The 22,388-nt window shown below is 43.1% G+C and overlaps 2 protein-coding genes across 3 annotated transcripts in view; both read left to right on the top strand.

The window, feature by feature from the left end:
• The window catches only part of adamts1 (ADAM metallopeptidase with thrombospondin type 1 motif, 1), an 87,800-nt gene that overhangs the window by 18,340 nt on the left and 47,072 nt on the right, over positions 1-22,388 (top strand). The window lies entirely within an intron of this gene.
• Positions 404-22,388, top strand: part of appa (amyloid beta (A4) precursor protein a) — a 35,266-nt gene continuing 13,281 nt past the window's right edge. Inside the window, exons 1-7 of one of the 2 annotated variants that reach the window (XM_053314640.1) lie at positions 404-553; positions 16,436-16,603; positions 18,633-18,762; positions 20,362-20,474; positions 20,573-20,763; positions 21,159-21,487; positions 22,202-22,369. In XM_053314640.1, coding sequence (XP_053170615.1) covers positions 494-553; positions 16,436-16,603; positions 18,633-18,762; positions 20,362-20,474; positions 20,573-20,763; positions 21,159-21,487; positions 22,202-22,369 — 1,159 coding nt within the window. In that variant the 5' untranslated portion in view covers positions 404-493. The remainder of the gene's footprint in view (positions 554-16,435; positions 16,604-18,632; positions 18,763-20,361; positions 20,475-20,572; positions 20,764-21,158; positions 21,488-22,201; positions 22,370-22,388) is intronic. The other variant, XM_053314641.1, reaches the window with a different exon arrangement.

Raw genomic sequence — 22,388 nt, 5'->3', positions numbered from 1 at the left:
ATGATATGTGTGTGTGTGTGGTTCAAGTATTCATTATTTTAAGGGGACAAAATTATATACACAGTCATGTTATCATGTCCTTTATGGAGACAAAAAGTCCCCTTGATGTAGCCTAAATCAATAATTTTAGGCTAAAGACTTGGTTAAAAGGTCAGGTTAGTGTAGGGTTATATTAAGGTTAAGTCAAGAGTTATGGTAAACCAAATAGTGGTTGTGGTTAAGGTTAGGAGAAATCTTCAGGGAATGAATGTAAACCAATGTAATGTCCTCTGAAGTGATGGAAACAGGGATGCGTGTGTGTGTGTATGTGTGCGTTAATCCCACTCCGCTGTGGTCAGGTGATCCGGCGCTGAGCAGCTGTGCAGCTTCGGTCTCGCTCACCATCAGACAACGGGAGTCACCAGCGCCGAACGCACTCAGTTTCTCAGCCGACACAAACGTCGAACCAGCCGGTGAAACGCTGCCTTTAGGAGCGTAGTGTCAGCGCAGCGACATGGGGGACCGAGTAGCTTTACTGCTGCTAGCTGTAGTGGCGTCGGCTCTGGCTGCCGAGGTAAGAAAAAAACCCTTTTTTCCCCTTGTGCGAGAATTTGTAGTATTTTCCACCATATTGTTGCTGTCATCTGCGTCAAGCTAGCTCGAGTTAGCGGCAAGAGCGGAAGATGAGCGGTTGCCCTTTCAGAATTGACGCTTAAAATTGTATTTGGAAACGTCTTGTAGCTCCATAAACGTGATAGGAAAAATGTTATATTGATTAAATACGTGTCCTTTGTTTGAACTATTATGTCTAATCTTTGTAAAGCGTAGATAATGATACAACACATAGCAGCTAGTGTGCCTATGCGTTTACGTTGAAGGTTGTAACCGGAAGTATCCATCTATAGTCTGGGTAGATTGACACTGATTGGGAAAACTCGATTTTTCTAAACCATGGGCAACTAACCGTGCAATATAACATAATGTAACAAGCACGGGTTTAGCTGTATTCGCAATGAAGGCTTCCTTTGTGTGTAATCTCTCCGAAAAGCATAGGATATAGACAAATATACGTTTTTTAATTGATGTATTCTCTCTGGCAAAGTCTCCCCCCTCAGCCTGTGGTAACTGATTTATTGAGTGTGTGACAATAGAGAGAATATCCGACACCCAAAGATGTATAGCTGCACCCATAATGTGTCTCTTTTCTTTGTGTAAAACTGGGGAGTAACTTGCTTTTGTTTTTTCTCACCGCTAATACAAAATGTTATACAAGTTATAGGTTTATAACCAATTTGTGACCCTGTATGAGACTGCGTAGCTGGCTCTAGCTATAAAACGCCATTACTTAGGACTAATTAACTCTGGTTAAAATCATTACAGTGAATAAATGAAAAGTCTCAGTTTTCATATCCCGAGGGTTGTTTTTTTTTAAGGGAGTGGGCGTGTTTGGGGATGAAAATAAACGCTACAAGGCATACTTTTTTTCGTGTTCTGTCAACGATGATGACTCGACGCCAGTTTTGCTATTTCCACAAACCAAAATGAAACCGTGAAAATAGAGTATATGGGAGAGCCAGCAGCAGCAACACTGCCACATATTTCAGTCAGATGTGGAGAGAATAGAGAAGTAAGATGGCGGCGGTGCACTGCAGCATTTATCGAGGGGTCGGGAACTGGGAAACCAACAGGAGCTTTGACTATCATTGTTGCCTTTTCAGGGTCGTTTATTTTAATAGCCTGCAGTTTTTACTTGATAATAGTCACTTTATACATACAGGTTATTCTTTCATAATGACTGTGATGGATACATAAATCACTGCTCCTACATTTTTTTTAAGAGTCTTCGCCAAGAATGTCGCTTTGTGGAAAATACACTGCAAAAAATATCTACAGCTTTACTGGATACACCTGTACAATCTAATAATGCAGTGGTTTCAAACTTTCCTCGCCTTAAGGGCCTCTAAACAGACACAAATGAGACCACGGACCCTCATTTGATTAGATTTTTTCCCTGGGTCCCCATTTGATATGAATTCAGATGTTTTATTACATATAATGTGTGAAACCCATGATCAAGACAGTCATTCAGGCATTGTGTTACTAGAGGATGTTATTTTAGTGAAAATAAATGAGTTCCCCTTTTTCGCAGGGGACATCCCAAACCTCTTCAATGACCCCCTGGGGATCCCCTTACCTCACTTTGAGAACCACTGATCGATACAGCTGTTTTGGCTTCATGATGCCATTAATGTTACGTTTTAGTCCACACCATCACAGATTTGTTAATCCAGTTGTGTTTTTAGCATTGAGGTGATGATGCTGTACTGGACTGCATTATATTCACGTGTTTGTGAATATAATGCCCCCCCCCAATATATATAAAAAGGGAGGATAAAAACTCCTGGCATTTTAATGTAGTCCAGTACAGCACCACCCGTAACTATGGCGTCTACTAATACTGAACCTTATTGAATTAACATATTTTTTAAACTTTGTGCAGGTAGAATTTAAGGCAGGGCTGTTATATTGAATAGCAACAGATTGTACAGGTGTATATGAAGTGGCCATTTACTTGATTTCATACTTAAGTAGATCACTGAAACAGCAACATGTCATCCAATGATTGCCTATAGTGTCATTTTCTCACTGGTTTCACTATTGCGTTAGTTCCTCTTTTTCTAGAAAATTCCAAAGCAAATGTATCACTAACAGCGGACTTTCCCCAAGATGGGAAATTATCACCTTTTTTCTAATGAGTGGTCTTAAAGCCCAGATGTGAATTTAGTGGAGGTGGACATTATTTGCAGTGTAGCCTTATTGTGAGAGAATCCCACATTCATGTAACCACCTATTGTTTCAGATCAGGTTTGCAATAGTGTCTGAGGAGCAGCTGCAGTTGCTTTCTGTGGGATGTGGCTGATAAATAGGTTACTTGTAATAGATTGATTGTCTGCTGAACTCTCTCGCCGGCCATTTCTGGTCAGCTTTTTCTCTCTTTTTTTTCCCCTTTCCTTTCCTGCACATAGTCTGTAATCACTGTGCTTGGAATGAATAGTTTGGCCTGCTGCGTCAAGCCAAGCATTTGCTTTGTTCATAATCCATCGCTTAAATGTTACTTAAGACAATCTTTACCCTTTAAGTCCTGTATTTACATTAAAAGCATCAAAGGCAAGACGGGTTGAAATGCGGTTGAAGACGTTGTTTTAAGATATCAGGAATAATCTCAGCAAGATTAAATCTCCCTCAAAAGTGAGATATAGCCAGTTTTTTTGATCTTGTTAGGGCTTGTTAATAACCTCGTACATACAAACACACACACACACACACACACACACACACACCTCTTAACACACAGCTCGAGGAAGCTGCTTTTCCTGACGGGCCCGCCCTGTACACGGAGGCCGTGGTGTGGAGCGTGGGAGTTGGATGCCAGCCTTTGTGTATCTGAAAATACTTGGGAAATGGCTCTTGGATGGGTGCAGGCAGTCTGTTTGTGTGCATACTGCAGTCTTTCAGCCCGGGGCGGAACAGCCTTCTCCCCTTATTAGTGAGCCTTAATGCCATTATGCCTGTTGGCACCGCCAGGGTTTCTCTCTGGCACCTTCTCGGCTGCTCACGCTGCAGTTTCAATCCTTTTGAAGAAGAGATGCACCCAACACTCATATGTCTCTTCTTGCTTCCTATTTTCTTCTTTTTACTTTTCATTATACCCATTTGTTAACTTTCTTCTTCCCCTTTCTTCCCCTTTAGTGAGTGATTTACATTCTTCCAGAGAGCCTTTTGTCAACCCCAATGAAAAAAGAGTGTTAACTTTGTTTTTAACCAAAAGTGTTTAGTAAGTGTTTGGATAGAAAAGCAAACTCAAAAGTGGTGTAAGAGTTTTGACAGCGATGAATCTCGTAATTAAAATTCAGATTGTTTTATGACTGCACTTAATTCAGGTCAAGCGAGGCTAATGCCAGCGGATAAATATGTTTCACAATCTCAGGATTTTTTTTTCTTCTGCTTTTTGAACCGATCAGAGAAGCTCATGCACTGATTTCTGAGACGCTAAAGTCTGTCTAAAGCTGAAATGATTAGTCAATGAATCAATTATTAACCCTTAGATAATGATTCATGCTTCATGTTTTTTTAGGCAATAACAGTGTGGTTCCTTCTTCTGGTGGATTGCGTTTTGAACTGTTGCTCAGACAAAACAAAGATGTCACAATGAGCTCCACCAACTCGTGATGGGCATTTGTGCAATTTGGCAACATTGAGAAAGGAATCGGTGGATTCTTTGATTGTGAAAGGTCGTAGTCAAGATGCAGACGTCCTCATGTTATCTACGTCTGGAATGAAGAAAACTATGCAACAGACATGTGAAGTACATCGTGTTAGGGTGTTTTCAGTTTGATTTCCTTTTGTTCCTCACAGTCATACTGAATATTAGTTAGTTGTACTCTCTCTGTGCCTCAGTTAACAGTGGATATGCCGCTATATTAACATAGCTAGTGCTGGATATCCTCTTCATAATGAGACATGATGAGTTTGTCTCCGGCACTCCCTGTTTTTTTGTCTTTCCGTCTCCCCCTCCCTTCCCTGTGTTCTTTTTTTAATCCCCTACCAGCGGTGCGAAGAGTCGACTATAAAAAAAAAAAGAATTCCTTCAAAAACGGCACATTCTCCATCTTGGTCGTGTCAACAACAACAATGACACTGCAGCGCTCCCAATTAACGTTCCCCCCCTTGCATCCCCCTCTCTCTGTCCTGGAGAAAAGAATTCCTGACCTTTTGATACCGTTGTTTCTGTTGTCATGGTCCCTGGAAATGGGGATGTGCTCCCTGTCCAACACATCTCTTCTGTCCACCTAATGAGACCTCAGACAACCAGGTTTCCCTGCCAGTCATGGAAATTAGCTGATACTGAGGATTCACCAGCACCTTATTTTTGCCCTTTCTCTGACTCTTGTTTTTTTGTCTCTTTTTTTTCTCACTGTAACAAGCTGAGCCTTCTTTGTGAGTTCATAACACTGTTTTTTCCGGCTGAAAGGTAGCCCCCCCCCCTCCCCACTCCTCCTGTGAAAACATGGTAGGAATCTTAGTACTGCTGATTTCAGTGCTAACAGGCCAGTGCTAAGCTCAAAGGCCCGCTTTGTGCAGTGCAACCTGACCTCTGAATGAGACACTGCAGGATAAATACCAGAAGGTTTGATAAGATCCAACAAGCATCTAATAGGATCAGAATAACTGAGTGAACCTGAACCTGTTGACTGAAAAAGAACATCCAGATTTACAGCCAAGGTCTGGATTGAGATGTTTGTTAAGTTTACCTGGAGTCTGAGCAGGGCTCGCACGTTTTGCCAATGCGGGGATCAGGTCAGATCAAGAGTCCAGTTCTCTGACTGTCACGAAGAGCAAACCAGTGCCAGACACATGGAGTACTGCCAAGTTGTAAACGAAGGCTTTTACGCAAGGCTCTGTTGAGTTCAGCTGAAGTTTTGGTGGCATTAATAAAACTAAAAATGAACAATAACTCTTGTGTCAAAAAATATTAGAGCCTCTTTTCCTCCAGCCCACCACCTTCTCTTTATGTGTTGCTCCTAATTAGCTCTAATAGGTCAAACATGTACACCGCCCCCCTCCTTTGCTTTATTTTCTTGGAGGCACATGACATTCTCCCTCCCTCGTCTTTATATTAGAGCGAATCTCCCACCAGGCAGTACCATTCATCACCATCGTTATTTCCATCTGCAAATATCAGCAGTGCGCCACCAAGACACACTCTTCATTTCTGCCGCTGCTGAGTAAGCAGCTGTTAGTACAGAGTCTGAATAATGAGGTGAGAAACAAGTCGCCCCGAGTCCGACCTGCGCAGTTACTCAGCAACAGCGGCAGAAGCAGCGCAGAGCCGCACACACACACACGCACACACACAAAGGTCCCATCTAAACATGTTCTCGCCATGTGTTATAGTCACACATCTCCATCACAGATATGTCAAGGCTGTGGTGTGTGGTACAGGGCCAGTAGTGTGTGTGTGTGTGTGTGTGTGTGTGTAACAATCTCAGAGGCTAATACAAGTGTGCATGCATGAGTTGGTTTATATAGGTGACACAGCGCAGAGATCAGTATATTATAATATATTGCGCACATGCTCGTCGTCACACAACCATGAGTCAGGCCCGTCTGGCACTCGACTCGGAGGCAGTCGACTTAACGTCTCAGCCACTCCAACTGGCTCGTCTGTCAGATCCCAGACTGCAGTTGTGTAACGGACCGAAGAAACGTCCCCTCACCTCTGAGCTGTGAGTTATAAGAGAGAGGGGCCTTTCCCACACCTTTTTTTTCCCCCCGGCAGAGGTTTGACATTTATTTTGGGTTGAGTGCATTGACAGAACGATATGAAGCGGCTCCACGAACTCAGTCAGGGCAGTAGTTCTCCAAACAGCCCATTTGGTGCATCGGTACTAAAAAAGCAAGCAGTAAAATTGGTTCAAATGGTTGGTTGCTAGCCGCAGATCATAATCGCAACATCTCGGTTTCAATTTCAGCTCAGAGACGTTTATCCTCTCTCTCCCTCTCGCTCCCTCTCTCTCCCATGTTTTTTTTTCTTCTATCAGCTTTCAATAAAAAAGGCTGAAGTTCCCAGCTAAAAAGCGTAGGAAAGTGCAGAAATTCAACTAAAGACTGAATCTTGTCAGCGAATGCAATTGTGAATAAGAGAAGTCAATTTTTTTTGGTCTAGGAATTTAATTGAATGTAAAAAGCATTTGCATTTGATGTAAAAAAAAAATCTTCATTTCATCTCAGCAGTTTAATATGACAAACACAAGAACAGAAGATGTTCCCAAACATAATCTTTTTCATCATAATCGCCACAAACCAATTCTTCCAAATGAGCCATAAAAATATTTCCTGCAGTGGAGATGTGCCCTATTTTTTCCCCCTCTACCAGTCCTCTTCATTCTCATAATTGTATTTCCAGCCACTTTTCAACACTTCTGCTTTTTTTTTTCATTAAACAGACACTAAGAAACCGCTCTGCCCCACCACATCTTTGATTCCTGCAGATGTTGCTGATTCATTATTTCAAAGATCATCTTGAGAAAGTTTCCTCTTAATGATGAGGCTGTGTCGTTCTCACTCCCTCCATCCCCACACTCTGACTTAACACACACAAAAATACCCACAAGGGTCCTTGTTATTGAAGGTTGTATTCGTCCACTTACAGGAATGATCTCATCCCCTCTTCCTCTCATTTGGCTCTCTCCACGTCTCCACTCACAGTCTTGGGTGTTCAGGGTTGCCATAGCACTGGAGTCTTCCCCAGGTGCCCGCATGCTACTCGGACTATAATTAGGCTGCTGTATGTTAGTCCTTCTTCTCATCCATTCCTCTCTCTTTCTCCCTGCTTTTACCTTCTTTTTTTTCTTCTTCTCCAGAGCAGTTCTTGCCATTTTTTCTGAAATGCTGTGTCATCCATACTGTATGTTACTGAATCTGGGGCTTGAGAGTCACAGTTCAGAGGGTTTATTAAACCTGTTACCTCTTCTAGTCAGGCGACACACCATCAATTGTGGATAGCAAGTCCGCACGGAGGCCAAGTGTGAAATTGGAACACTTGTTTGAAATGCCAAGTTCGATGTGTGTGTATGTGTGTGTGTGTGTGGTGTGGGTGTAAATGAGAGAGAGGGGGTGAGATGTAAGATTTGCGTCAGAAAGTGGATGGGTATTCTTGACTGTGTCCTTCTATTTCTGGATCCGTTTCCTGTTTGGTCTCCATGATAGAAGCGGACTTCCTGTGTTTGTGCAGGCAGCAAGAGTGATGCAAAGCTGGGCAAGTGTGTGTGTGTGTGTGTGAGTGATAGGAAGCTATTGTGTAGAAAATCCTTCATGTTTTGACAGTATGCTGTGTGGAAAATTCCAAGTAGGATTTTCTCATTTTGTTCCACAGATCTTTATTATAATGATATTTAACAGTAATAAATAGTACTTAAAGCTGCAGTTGGTAAGTCTTTATAAAAGTAACTTTTTGTCATATTTGTTAAGACTGTCACTATGTAAAGACAACATTACATGAAACTAGTAATATGTATAAAAAGAAAAAAAAAAAACTAAACAGGCTCATTTAGCCCCACCTACTGCTCCTACTGCAAGTTGCCAAAATCCACCACGACCGGACAAAAAGAACCAATCAGAGCCAGGATTGTGTCTGATGGCGTGTCTGACAGCTGTCAATCACTGCTCACGCACACAGCCCCCTCCCCCTTCCACCTCAGCTCGGTCAAGCTCATATCTCTGAGAGCGGCTTCAGGAGCGTAGAGAAAGTAATGGCGCAGCAACAATCACCGCATGCACATCGCGTGTACGTCAGCCTCCTCTGGGGGAGGGAATTTGGAGATAGGGCAGGAGTGCAGCGGAGAGGGAGAGGGAGGGATCTGAAAGTTTTACTTCTTCAAATTTGATGCTAAGTCCTCTCTCCCCTCAAAGTTACCAACTGCAGCTTTAAGATTAGATGAAGGACAAAGTAGAAGAGTAAGGTATAAATTGACTATATTTCTGCAGTGGAGATTTGTTTTCCTTTTGGAAGCACTTGACTGTGTTCCCGGTTTACCTGTCGGCACTGGTGCTCATAACCACTTTTGATGATTCCAGGATGTACACACCCATCTGCACCCCAGGGCTCTGACTGACAAATAACACCCAATAACAATACTGATGGAACATTACCTCAGCTCGCAAATCAGCGGTGAAATAGTTTTTTTGTAGCTCTATTTACGGGAAAGCTTTCGGTTGTTGTTATTTTCCACCAATATTCTTTAAATGAAATCCACCAAGAGGCCAACATGATGAGTGTTGTAGTTTTTGGGGGTTTTTTGGAGAGAAAAAATGACATTATGTGATGCAAAAAAGGTAAAAGTTTTAGTATTTTATTTTTCTTCATGTATATCATAAAGAAACAAGAAACTGAATATTAAAGTCATGTAAAGGCTGTGACTGAGTCATTGGGAGCTGCTGATATGTAAATCAGCATCACACCCTATTCATAAATGCAGATATTTAATGATGCAACATATAGATGCATGTTTCAGCTATAGGGGAAAACAGCCCTCATTAAATGTTTAGGCGAGGTTGTGAACAGATTAGCATAATTTCTGTTTGGAGTAGCCACAGTTCAGGAGTGTATCCTCTGTGTGTGTGTGTGTGTGTGTGTGTGTGTGTGTGTGTGTGTGTGTGTGTGTGTGTGTGTGTGTGTGTGTGTGTGTGTGTGTGTGTGTGGAGCTCCATCTGTGTGTGCTGTCGGCCGACCGCTGGGTGACTCCCAGCGGGATACCAGTGAGGTCATAGCGATTTTAGCAGTCCGAATGAGCCGACCGTTATACCGTTCATTTTCCTACTAACAGAAACACCTGGACACACACACACACACACACACACACACACACACACACACACACACACACCCCTACACCTGCTTCCTCATAAAAGCAAACTAACCCGATGATGAAATTCCCGCACCCAGGTGACTAAGGATAACTGCGCTGCCTCAGGTTGCCACAGTGATGACAGAGTGGAGGTTATAACAGGCCGTTCCCCAGGGTTGAGTTCAGGCTCTGTATCCATGGTGATTATAACTAAGGCAACCAAGAGTCCCTCCATCACGTCTAGACTAAATTAAGTGGGCAGAAGTCAGAACTATTTTTCTTACACACTTCTAATCAGATTTTAAACAGATTTGTCTGAGATGCTAATTCCCCGTGCAACCCCACACCCCCACACCCCCACACCCCCACACCCCACACCCCCAAGACAAAGCTTAATCGCATTGAATATGAATGAAGATAATTCTTTAAACAAACTTTAAGTCCTCTTCACAGACTCAATGGAAAACTTTTGAAGATGTAGACTGTCGTGGAGAGCATGAAGTACATGAAGAGAACATATCAGGAGTTACAGATTTGTGTGTGTGTGTGTGTGTGTGTGTGTGTGTGTGTGTGTGTGTGTGTGTGTGTGTGTGTGTGTGTGTGTGTGTGTGTGTGTGTGTGTGTGTAAAACATTTCATTATGTCAGCTTTAGATTATGAGCACAAATAAGACAGGAGATCAATAATTAAACCAGCCTGACTTTTAAAAAAATCTTTCTATATCTGATCTCTTGGTTGAAACAATGCCTGTCTGAATGAAAATAGTGCTCAGCTTCCATCATAACCTGATTCCCCTCACTTTACCCCACTCTAAAAACGCTGGCAGCACCGCTTAAAGGATGAGCCAGGCAATCAATCCCACCCCACACCCACTTTTTAATGTTTTTTTTTTTCCTGTCACATCCCTGTTTTGCCCTAGATTTTTTCTTTTCTTTTTTTTTTTTTTCCTAATGAAGGCGTTCTGTCTGGTTTTACATCTGCTCTGTAATTGAACTTAAGTTTGGCAGGGAGCACGACAGGAAGGGAAGGGAAGAGGGTCCGGCTTCCCCTGTAATCAGTAAAACACATCAGGCGCGCATAGAATTACACACACATTCACACACACACCAGAGCGGGATAGCGTTGCACACACTCTTAAAAAGTCCAGTCAAAGATGATCCGAGGGGGGGTTTAAGTAACAGCAGGGTTTGTTGCTTCCCAAGGTGATTATAGAAAGAGTGTGCGTGTGTGCGTGTGCGTGTGTGTGTGTGTGTGTGTGTGTGTGTGTGTGTGTGTGTGTGTGTGTGTGTGTGTGTGTGTGTGTGTGTGTGAGAGCGTTTGAGTATCTCTGTCACCTCGCCAGTCTTATCTAATTCCGCCGTCACATATCCTGCCGAGCTAAGAAAAACAAATTCCCACAGCCACGGGTCTTGTAAACAACTCCCAGACAGCCAAGCTAGAGCACGCTTCATTCCACTAGCAATTGATTGATTAATGACTGTGAGGAAAGCAATATAAGTTTATTGTATCACATCACACATTATCCCGCTCATAAATGTTTAAAAGGCTATCAAAGATGATACAATAAAGATCTTATTTGCATTGTTTTAGGCAGACACTTACAGGAGATTCCTCTTCTTTGTCTTTGACGCAGTGATTATGTGTGTGTGTGTGTGTGTGTGTGTGTGTGTGTGAGACATTGTAAAACATCTCTAACATTCGGCAGCTGACATTATCTCGTGTGTGTGTGCGTTTGTGTGTGGTACAGTGTGTCCCAGCATGGACAAGAAAGCCACATCTTGTCTGGTACTAGCTTGTTTGGACATAGTCGAAAATGCCTACGTGTGTGTGTCAGTGTGTGTGTGTTGAGCTCCTGCGACACATCTTACTCTCCAGGGTGTCACCACCACCACCTCCTGGGATGAGAGCTGATCTGAGACACCCTCCCTCCCCACACCACCACCTTCCCCAATCCTCCCCCCTGGCAGGCCTGGGCCACTCAGATAAGACTGTACAATTAATAGCACCGCAGGACCAACACCCACAGGGACACTTCAAAGATTGTGTGTGTGTGTGTGACTGTGCCTGTGTGTGTGTGTGTGTGTGTGTGCGTATGTACTTAGCGTGCACTGGAATACATTTAAATGCTCCTCACTCTCTGTCTGAATGAGAAGATACATGTGTGTGTGTGTATGTGCATAAGAATGGATTTATGTGTAGTTTGCATGCGTGTGATATAATATTTCTCTTTCTGACACCCCTCCGTTTACATGAAATGGGTAATAAACAGTTTCCTTCTTTTTTTCCCCCCTGCTTTTCAGTGCTGCTGATCACATCGCTCACACATTATCATATCACACATTTTATCCCTTTTTTTACACAATGACTGTCAGATGGGAAATGGTTAGGCAATTTACATAAAGGGGGGTAGAACAGTTATGACTTCTTACAAAATCCAGCACAAAAGGAGTCACGGGAGAGCTCTATCGAGGAGGGGAAGAAAAGGTTAGGGTTTTTTTTGTGTGAAATGGTCCTTTAAGGCAAAAAGCTATGACTGTCAGAAACATGATGATGAATCCAAGATCACGTGTCGTGTGTCTAAGGTTTGCCTGGATGAGATTTGGGTCATGGTTTCCAGCTGTGGAAACAGGTCACCTGTTTGAGATGGGTGCTGTGATTTGAATTACAGCGTAACAAAAATCACACACACACACATTTACACGAGTTTGTGGATGGTCCATGTGAGCTGCCGCAGCGAGATTGTCATCCTCATCATAAACCTCCTTGGGTTAGCAAAAACCACTTTATCAAATTGGAGCAGCAAATAATCTCAGTTTAATCGCTTTGCTACTACAAACTTGTATTTTACTGCATTACATTATTAAATTGTTTGATTTTTTTTTTGTAGTGTTTTTTCTTTCTTTCATCGAACCCCCGTGGGGTAAAATGAATTCCATTTCATCCTCATATTACTGTAGTGATGTTGAACGAGTTTTATAGCTCATAAACCCAACATTGCATGCTAGGCTTTAGCAATTTGGATACAGACTATCTACAACATTTTTTTTTAGTTCCATTTGGGTCAGCAGGTCCACTGAGCTTAAGTCTGCATATTTTCTTTCCATGACGGACTTGACTTTGGACATGACACGGCCTGTTTTTTCCTGTAAATAATTCACAAAACATTAACACACATTAAACTCTGACGCAGTTCTCTATGGGCTAACTTTTTGGTCTGATTCCACCATTTCAGTCAAAATCAAGCTGTCTTTCATCAGCTGGTGTGATTTAACGAGAGCAGCCAGAATCTCTGAGACATTTTTGATGGATTGCAGCTTTTAGTTGCATGACTTGTAATTTCTGTTTAAAAGCAGCATGAGTAGCAATATGCGAGTCGAGTTTCTGCTGACTTTAATTGATCCGTCTTCTCGGGGTCAATCTCGTATAGCATCAGCCTCCCTTCTCCCCCACCCTCCCTGGCTTATTCCCTGTTGTTACGGTGATGGCTATCATGCCAGATTGAGACCAAAGGGGGATATTTCTCCTGACCAGGCTGGCATCCTAATCCTCAGTACCCAGATTACTGCTCCCTCCCATCCCTTCCCCTCCTTTCCCTCCCACGCAGGATGACCGGCTGGCAGACTGGCTGGACCGTGAACCAGAACTGAGATAGGATAAAGACAGAGACGTAGCCTGGTGTCTCAACTATAACATTTGTCTAACACTCCGCTGCTGATATGTCAGTCTGCCTTTCTTTTGTTCCATCTGTTGCTTGCCCAGGGTACATCCTATGTTCTATGCTTTATCAGCATCACACAGTGCCTTATTTCTCCAGTCAGTGGACCATGTAGAGAAGCGCAGTGATTATGCTGTGTGAATTTTTACAGGTGTGGTCAGGATGTTTCGAGACTGTAACTGACAGACATCCTTTCTCTCCAAACTACCTCTTTTGACTCCTCTGTGAAGCCTTCCCCAATTTGGTCCAGCCTTCCCTCTCCATCCCCAGCCCTCTATACCTACATCCTTTCAGTTTTACAGAGTGCCTGACCTTCTGCTCGAGCCCGAAGGCTTATTGTCCAATTCATCTGTCCCCCCAATCTCTCTCTCTCTCTCTCTCTCTCTCTCTCTCTCTCTCTCTCTCTCTCTCTCTCTCTCTCTCTCTCTCTCCTTACCCCCCCCCCCCCCCCCCCCTGGTCTCTCGCCATTGTGGTTATTGTCCTTTTCTCTCACTTTCTCCTCACGCTCCTGCCTTCGCCACCATCCTGGGAATCTGATTTATAAGCTTCCAGCGAAGGTTTGGCCAGCCCCCACTCCACCTCCTCCTCCTCCTCCCCCTCCCCCCTCCCTCCACCACCAGAGCAGTGGAGAGATAGCAGTGGATAGTACTGTAGGAGAAGCAGGAAACCAAGGCGCAATCGGCGAGGGTATGATTTGCCAGCCAAAAGAGGATGACAAAGAATTTGAATGTCAGCGAGCAGTTGGCACAGATTTGCCTACCTGTGCCTCAAGCAAAGAGGAAGTTGGTTTATCTCTTTCATTAAGGGACAGGGAGAGGCCAGGGGGTGGGCAGATAAGGTCAAAATGAAACCAGGCACTCAGAAAGTGAACTAATTAAAAGATAGCACATGCAAAGGACTTCTTTTAAAGATTATTTGAAAACTTTCAGCTCTCACTTGGCCCTGGGTTTTTACTATTAATGAGCAAGATGGGATTTGATCTATCTCCGTCAGCAGCGCTCGGTCACAGATGGCGGTGTGGGAATCGAGCAGCAGACCCCTAAATAACCCTGTGTGGTGCAGATGGCTCAGTGTCAAGACTGATGGTCAGCAGTGTTAAGTTGCCATGTGTTGGAGCTGAAGATTAGGGGGGGGGAGTTAGTGATTTCCGTGATACTACAGCCTGCAGCTTGTTGTGTTGGACTGTGAAGGCTGTGAACTTTGTAGGTGCATATTTGACCCATGGAAGTGTAACCTAATCTGTGTGTATCTATGCGTGTGTGTGTCTGTGCTGTTTTTACCCCCATTTGACTGCTGTAAAAATAGTTGTAACATCCAAGAACTCGTTACTACACTTTTACGGCAGATGCTTCCTTTATTCATTCTCTCAAGGAGAGATCGCGTGATCCAATCATGTGACTGAATGATCCTATTATGGAGATCAATTGCCAGAAATGACAGTCAAATGTTAAAGAGCCCGATAACTATAGGTCAGTGTTAAAAGCTAATTTGCTGCAGTGCTCCATAACCAGTGGTTGACTTCATCATTTTAGCATAAATCAGTAGGGTACAGTGTGTTTTTATGTAGAACTTAATGTGTAATCAAATACACTGATTAATGATAAATAGAAGTTAATATTAAGGTGGTTAGTTATTGAATAAAATGCAGCATGTGCAGATGTCTACTTGCCAGGTTTAATAAGTTATGTGTAAAACTAGAAGTAAGAGATAATATCACAAGCACCTGCAGAGGTTAATACAATCCAAAACAACATCCCTGCAATATATCCTGTGTTTGTGAACCTTATTAATATTTTTGCTCCCCTCACACAGCTTTCATATCAACTGCACCTGAGAATATAACCTGATGTGAAATGCATGTCTGTGCCTCAGCCTCAGAACAGAACCTTATGAGCTTCAGTTGTGGCTGTGCAGTAGCACCGGATCGTCATATATTGTACAGGTGTTGACGTTTCTGCATTCATCTCATGTGTGTGTGCTTGGCAAGCTCTGTCTGTTTGGCTTAGCCTGGCCTCTCAGTACAGAATCAGGTGGATAATAGATGACATACTAACAGTTCCACAGAGCGCCGTCTTCCTCCTCCTCTGCCAAGTGTGTAAATATAGACAACGTGTGTAAATGGAATCTAATGAGAGCTGATTGAGTTCGTCTCGACCAAGATACACGGCCGCTAAATCGATCCAGAGATTTCAGTTTTCAGCTTCAAATTGAATCCAAACCGATGGCCTCCTGACAGATCATATTGGAATCGGACTTTTTGCCTCCGGCTGCTTGGAGAGAATCAAGTCTGGAGGAAAAAAAAATGCTATCCATCTCACAAAACAACATTTGTTTGCCTGCCAGGGCCTTCAAAACCATTAACAAGATTAGGGAGCGCACAATGGCAACAGTCCCTCTCCTCCCTCCCTCCTTCTGTCTCCTGCTCTTTTTTCCCCCCCTGTATTTCCCCCCCATTTTGTTCTAGCTCATTTGCCAGTACAATGCAGACATTCAGTGGTTTGTCTGCACCTCCTCTCCTAAGGGAACGTCAACAAAAAACCTCCTTATGCAGGCAGACAGCAATGACACACATATACACAAAAACACACATGCAAAGGCAGCAAATCAACACTCAGGAGCATAAATTAACACAAAAATTAATACATTCATGCCAAAGGCAGACTTTTACTTTTGCATACACACACACTCCCCTCTCTGCCTGCAACCAACCTGCTCTTGTACTCAATATGTGCCGCACTAACAGAGAGAAATGAGCCGAAAACAAATCACACAGAGGGTTATATAAACACCATACTGTCCTGGAAAAGTATGAAAAAAAGTCTACATGGTGCTCAGAGATTTATGCCGTACCCATAAATGGTATAGCACAGTGCAGTCGAGTGGGGGTGTGTGTGTGTGCGTGCTTGTAGCCGAACATCATACACAATAGAGGGTGCATTGGTTTGCTTCAGGCTTGATGTTTGAGGAAATGTATTCCTACAAAGCTAATGATTTACAGAAGCATGTTTGGTTTTTCCTCCTCTTCTTTCTTTCCATAATCTGTTTGATACTTGCCCCCACCCCATCCCATCCCCCTTCCCCCCTACCTCTTTTCACCCTCTTCTCCCTCCTCTCCTGTCGTTTTAAACCAGCTCACCTCATCTTACTTTTCATCTAACACTAATCACCTCTCCTCTCCCAGCCCCACTTCTATCTAAGCAATAAAATTTAATTGCATCCGTCTTGCATTTCTCAGCACAAGTGCTCAAGCAGCTTAATATGAGTGCTATATCTCATTAAATCTCTCTCTCTCTCTCTGTCTCTCTCTCTCTTGTCTGTCTCTCCTCACCTCTAGGTGCCTACAGATGTTTCAATGGGTCTGTTGGCAGAGCCCCAGGTGGCCATGTTTTGCGGTAAACTCAACATGCACATCAACGTGCAGAGTGGGAAGTGGGAACCGGACCCCTCGGGCACCAAGAGCTGCATCGGCACCAAGGAGGGCATCCTGCAGTACTGCCAGGAGGTAAAGGGTTTGTGTGTGTGTGCGTGTGTGCGTGTGTGTAAAATATTCACCTTCTGTTCTATAAATTCAACAGTTTATTTCCCCTGCGGAATGAATTAATTCTGATTTCTACATGATTATATTAATCAACGCTTTAACGCTGATATGAATCTTTATTGTATGTGTTGTAGTAAATCATTTCAGCCTGGAGGGGTGTAGAAAAGGTGGGGAATGTAGATATTGAATGTCAGGACCAAATTGGAGAAATAATAATAGTACAAAATTCAGTTTGGAGTTAACCCAGTTTCATCATTTTCAATACCAGTCATGGCTTGACTCTCATTTGTCTACGTATGCTATGATATATTGAATAGTTAAGCTGTAATTACCCAGTGTTTATTTTGTTCTGAGTGAGCAATAAGCCCAGATGATCATTTTTTTTATAGTTGTGACATTCTAGTTGGATTTTTGGGTCGGATAATTTACATTTTAGCTATTAAGCTGACACTCTCAGAGCAAATTACAGCGATTGAGCAGGTAGCAGTGCAGTGACTTCATCAAACAATATTGAATTGGTTTCTGCATTGTCTTATATCACTATGTTAAGGCAAGTGAGATCAATCTTTCAATTAAGGTGTTATGAAAAGAAACAGCTTGAAGATGTGAGTTTCTGAGAGAAATGTGACTTCTTTACAATCTAACCCAGCTCTAGTATATTACCCCACAACACAAAGCACTGTTTGTACTAGGAGGCAGAAGTATTTGTTCTTCAGGTTACTGAGTCTTCAAGCAGATCTGTTTTTCTTCACCAAAATCCCCAATTTGGCCAGACAACAGAATTCCAAAACTCTGCTCAGAAAACAAGCAGCTTAAGTCCATGTGACTTTTCTTTATGAGCTCTAGTTGGCTTATAATTAGGCAAGGTGAACCCAGTACAGCCAAATATGTAAATGCAACTCTCTGAACTTTTTTGTTCTTTTCTAGCCCAAAGAAATCTCTGAGCACTTGCTTCCACAAGACACAATGCTGTTTATGGCCATGAATTCAGAGGAACTGTGATTTAATATTGTTTTCCCCAGTAAGCGGTCTTCCCCTATAACCACAAAACCACATTTCAATGGGGAATTTTCTAGCAGTGTAGGTTATCACTGTGTTAATGCACTATGTAAGAAAGAAATGATAAAAAAGGAAGTTATCTGATAAGAGGAGGTGATGCATAATGAGATTTCTCTGAAAAGGATGTATGACAGGCTCAAAGGAACACGAGTTCATCTTTCCATTGTTATCGCTGATAAGAAATCCAGTATTAACAAACAAATGCTTAGCAAATCAGTTTTATGCCCCAGATTCAGATACAGCATTTTAAACTTCAAATGTCAAAAGGAAAAGTGGAGAGGCTCTGGAGAAATGTCCGACTCACAGCTGAATGGAAGAGCCGAATTGGCAAAGGCGAGTGCGACAAGGAACCAAGAAGAAGGTTGTGGAAATATTTATTTTCCCTCTGCCTAGGGAGAGGAGAGGGATGGAGGAGGAGGTGTCAAGAAAAAGAATGAGGGGAGAGGTATTCAGAGAGGGATGACAAGTCAGCTCAGAAAATTGTGCAGAGGCAGATGTCATGCATGGCTGAGAGGAACATGGAGGTAAACACAGCTGAGTCTGCCAGGCAGAAACTGCATCAAGGAGCACTGCAACAACACAATGATGAAAATACACAGGAAAACAGAGACGCTTCTTCTAAATTCCCAAAAGTAAGGGAGGGGAATGTGTTACTGAAGACTAAATAATTGATCAGGAAGACCAAGGTTGACCTCACAGTTAGAGGTCAGAGTAAATTCCAGTCTGAGTGCTGATGAAGTCCACTTTTTAGTTTCTCTCTTCACCTAAACATTACATTTTTATATTAAATCTGGTACTTTCTTTTTGGGGTCCCATGGAGGGGAAGGGAGGGAGGGAGGGAAGTGGTGAGTGAGTGGTGTGGTGTGGGGTGACAGTATTGTTCATGAGAAGACGGGCGACCATTATACATAATACATAATCCTTTTGTGTGTAGGTGTACCCAGAGCTCCAGATTACCAATGTAGTGGAAGCCAACCAGCCAGTCAGCATCCAGAACTGGTGCAAGAAGGGGCGCAAGCAGTGTCGCAGTCACCTGCACATCGTGGTGCCCTACCGCTGCCTGGGTGAGTCCAGTATATGTTTCACAGGAGTAGAAACCAGTAGAAAGAAAGAAAGTGAAAGTAAAGGTCACTGTCTATAGTCAATCAAACAATCAGACTTTATTTGTCTGGAGGATTACGATTAGGAACCGTAAAATTGGTGTAATATCTGCTCTCTTTCTGGTCCTTAGCAACACCCATGAAGCTGAGTAAGTAATTGTAATTGAGCTATATTGTTTTTAGGCAGAGCAGAAAGTAGAGTATTAAAATAGTCAATCTTGTAACCAATAAAATGTGCATTAGTGTCTCTGTGTTGGCTTTAGAGAGAAACAGTCACAGTCTGGCCACGTTCTTAAGATGATAAAATACATACTTAGCTTTGTTTCTAATGTGAGTTTTAAAACTAAGATCACTCCTAGGTTTTTTTAACTTGCTGACAGGAGCTTATTGCCAGCACTTACAGTTTCTATCACAGTTTTAATACCAAAAACAAAGACATCAGTTTTGTCCTGGTTGAGCTGAAGAAAAGTATCTGCAGTCCATCATTTGATATCTATAATACAGTTCAGAGGGGCATTTATTGGACCTGAGTCATCAGGAGACTCCGCAATGTAAAGCTTTATGTCAACTGCATAGCTATGAACATTTCTGTGCCTCCTGAAGAGAATAGTTTATGAAGTTGAGTAAATCTTCATCAGAAAAAGCTTTAAACTGTTTTAAAATAGAATGTGGGAATGGGATCTAGAAAACAGCTTGCTGGTTTTAATTGAGAAATAACTTTGCCGAGCACCATAGCATCAATCAGGACAAACTTCTCCACTGTTCCCTCACATAAAAACAAAGGTGGCGTTAAAATTCATAGGCTGACATTCACATAAATCTGATCTAATTGTGCCTGTCTGTTTTTACCTCTGAAGTGGACTGCAAATATCTCACATTTGGAGTTGGTAGACATATTGCCAGACTTCATAAAAACAGGGTTAATTAAACGGTCAACGGTTGAAAAAAGAACTTTGGGGTTGCCACTTGTCAATTTTGAAAAGCGTACTTGCCTTGCATGTTTAATTGCCTTATTGGAAATCATCAGTTGTCCAAAGAATATGTGATAATTGACCATTCATTTACTCTTTTCCCATCTTCTCTTTTTAATTGTTTAATTTCTTCGCTACTCCAGGGAGGCGCCTCATTAGAAGTAATCTTTTTCAAGTTTAACGGGGCCACTGTGTCAAGGGTTGCACTTGGTTTACCGTTTCACTGTTATAACTATCTCCAGTAACATCTAACATAGCACATATCTGCAGGAGTATTGCGTAAGATATCAATACAATTTGCAGCAGCCTCAGTAGTAAGACAGCAGGTCCTGACAGGTTGTTCTGAAAGATCACATTGTATGAAACTACTGAGAGTAAAAAAGACACAGAAATGATCAGAGTTGCCTACATCTACAACTGAAGAGATACTGGCTGTCTTGCTCTAGTTACTACAAGTGTTACCATAGCAACCAGTGCTACAAGGGAGTTATCAGTGCTGTGTGAAATGTGTCTTTAGTTAGTCAGAAGGCTGGGCTGAAGCTGCCCGTTGCGTATGAATTATATATAAATATGGATATTGTCTACGCTGCAGTGGGAGAATTTGTGAGTGACGCCCTGCTCGTTCCTGACAAGTGCAAGTTCCTGCATCAGGAGCGCATGGACCAGTGTGAGAGCCACCTGCACTGGCACACTGTAGCCAAGGAGGTGAGTACACTCAAAACACACACTCACACTGCTGCAATGACAAAAATAAGTACTGATCGATTTTCCTCGTCTGTCTTTTCAATTCGGTCCCTGCGTAGTCTTGCGGAGACCGCACCATGAACCTCCACGACTACGGGATGCTGTTGCCGTGCGGCATCGACCGTTTCCGAGGGGTGGAGTTTGTGTGCTGCCCCGCCGAGGCGGAGCGTGACGCTGACAGCACCGAGCAGGACGCCGATGATTCCGATGTCTGGTGGGGTGGAGCGGAGACTGACTACTCTGATAACAGGTACCCTCATACACACACGTGCACGCGCACACACACACAGATAAATGAGGGCTAGGCAGCAGCAGAGTAATACATCAGTGCTCTGTTGATTATAGATGCTGCCACATTTTGAACGTTGCCATGAGAGTAGAATTTCTCTCCTTGAAAGCAAACCGCTGGCTGGTTGTAATAGTTTCTGTCCTTTCCTCCTCCTCATTCATCCTCACTGTCTTCCTCATTTCATCATCCCTATTTCTCTGTCACCTCTTGCCCTTATACCCTCCATATGTCTTTTCACTCTGGTCCCTCTCTCACCTTCATCTTTCCACATTCCCCCCCCCCCCCCCCCCCCCCATGTCTCCTTTCCTCCCCCCTCCCCCTCACAATTTTTCTACCCATCCCTCCTTCTCTCTCAGTATGGTGCGGGAGCCAGAGCCAACGGAGCAGCAAGAGGAAACCAGGCCATCTGTGGTAGAGGAGGACGTGGAGGAGGAGGAGGAAGTGGCCGAGGAGGAAGAGGAGGAAGAGGAGGAGGAGGATGAGGAGGACCTGCTGGATAACGACCAGGACGGAGACGGAGAGGAGGACGAGGAGGTGGTGGAGGAAGAGGCAGAGGAGGAGGAGGGAGACGAAGACATTGTCGACACGCTCGACGACAATGATGACGCCGATGAGCCCACCACCAACGTTGCCATGACGACCACCACCACCACCACCACCGAGTCTGTGGAAGAGGTTGTCAGGGGTGAGGAGCATTTCTGCCGTGGGCGTGTGTGTGTGTGCAATTTTGGTTCTCTTGTTATGTATATATAGTTATGTCTCTTATTTTGTCATTATCAGGGTATCTGGAGCTTATTAGGAAATTCTTTTACATTAATTCATAAAGGATTAGAAATCTTTTTTTTTATATAATGTAGTGAGACTTTGCTCTGCATTTTAGATTAATGGGCAAGGAGCTAAGTACATGCAAAACATGTTTTCCTTTCCCATTTTTGTATGCTTTGATGAGCACAATTGAACTTCCTGCGCCTCATCAGTTAATTTCCTGCTTCCTCATTTTTCTTATTGTGCTCATTCATCATTTCACACTTCTGGCACATTTCACTGTGTATTGATAACTGGCCGAGCTTTTCATGAGCTCCATTAGCTCCATGTTGCATTACAATCAGAATTGGTTGTGCCAGCTTTTTTTTTTTTTTGTTCATGTTCATGCTCAATTGGTGTTTCAGCATGAATTGTAGCATTAATAATGAGTAAACCTGGCTTTCTTCAGATACCCTGTTATGTAAAATCAATTATTATGATTTTACAACATGTCCTTAAATTTAAGTGGTTTATTTTACAGGTGAACACACTTGACATCTAAGCAAAGAATGTGAGACTTTTGAGGCAATGAGGTACAGCTTTGTGAATGATGACCAGTGTGTGTGTTTGTGTATGTGTGCGTGTGTCCTCCAAGAGGTGTGCTGGGCCAATGCTGAGACTGGTCCATGTAGGGCCTTGCTGCCCCGCTGGTACTTTGACCGTGAGGAAGGCCGCTGTGCTCAGTTTATCTACGGCGGCTGTGGAGGCAACAGGAATAACTTTGAGTCAGAGGAGTACTGCTTGTCTGTCTGCAGCAGCGTCTGTAAGTCCTGCCGACAGGA

The sequence above is a fragment of the Scomber japonicus genome, chromosome 24, assembly GCF_027409825.1.
Source record: "Scomber japonicus isolate fScoJap1 chromosome 24, fScoJap1.pri, whole genome shotgun sequence".
In the NCBI taxonomy this organism is placed as follows: domain Eukaryota; kingdom Metazoa; phylum Chordata; class Actinopteri; order Scombriformes; family Scombridae; genus Scomber; species Scomber japonicus.
Note: the sequence above shows the minus strand (reverse complement) of the source record. Positions and strands in the feature narration are given on the sequence as shown.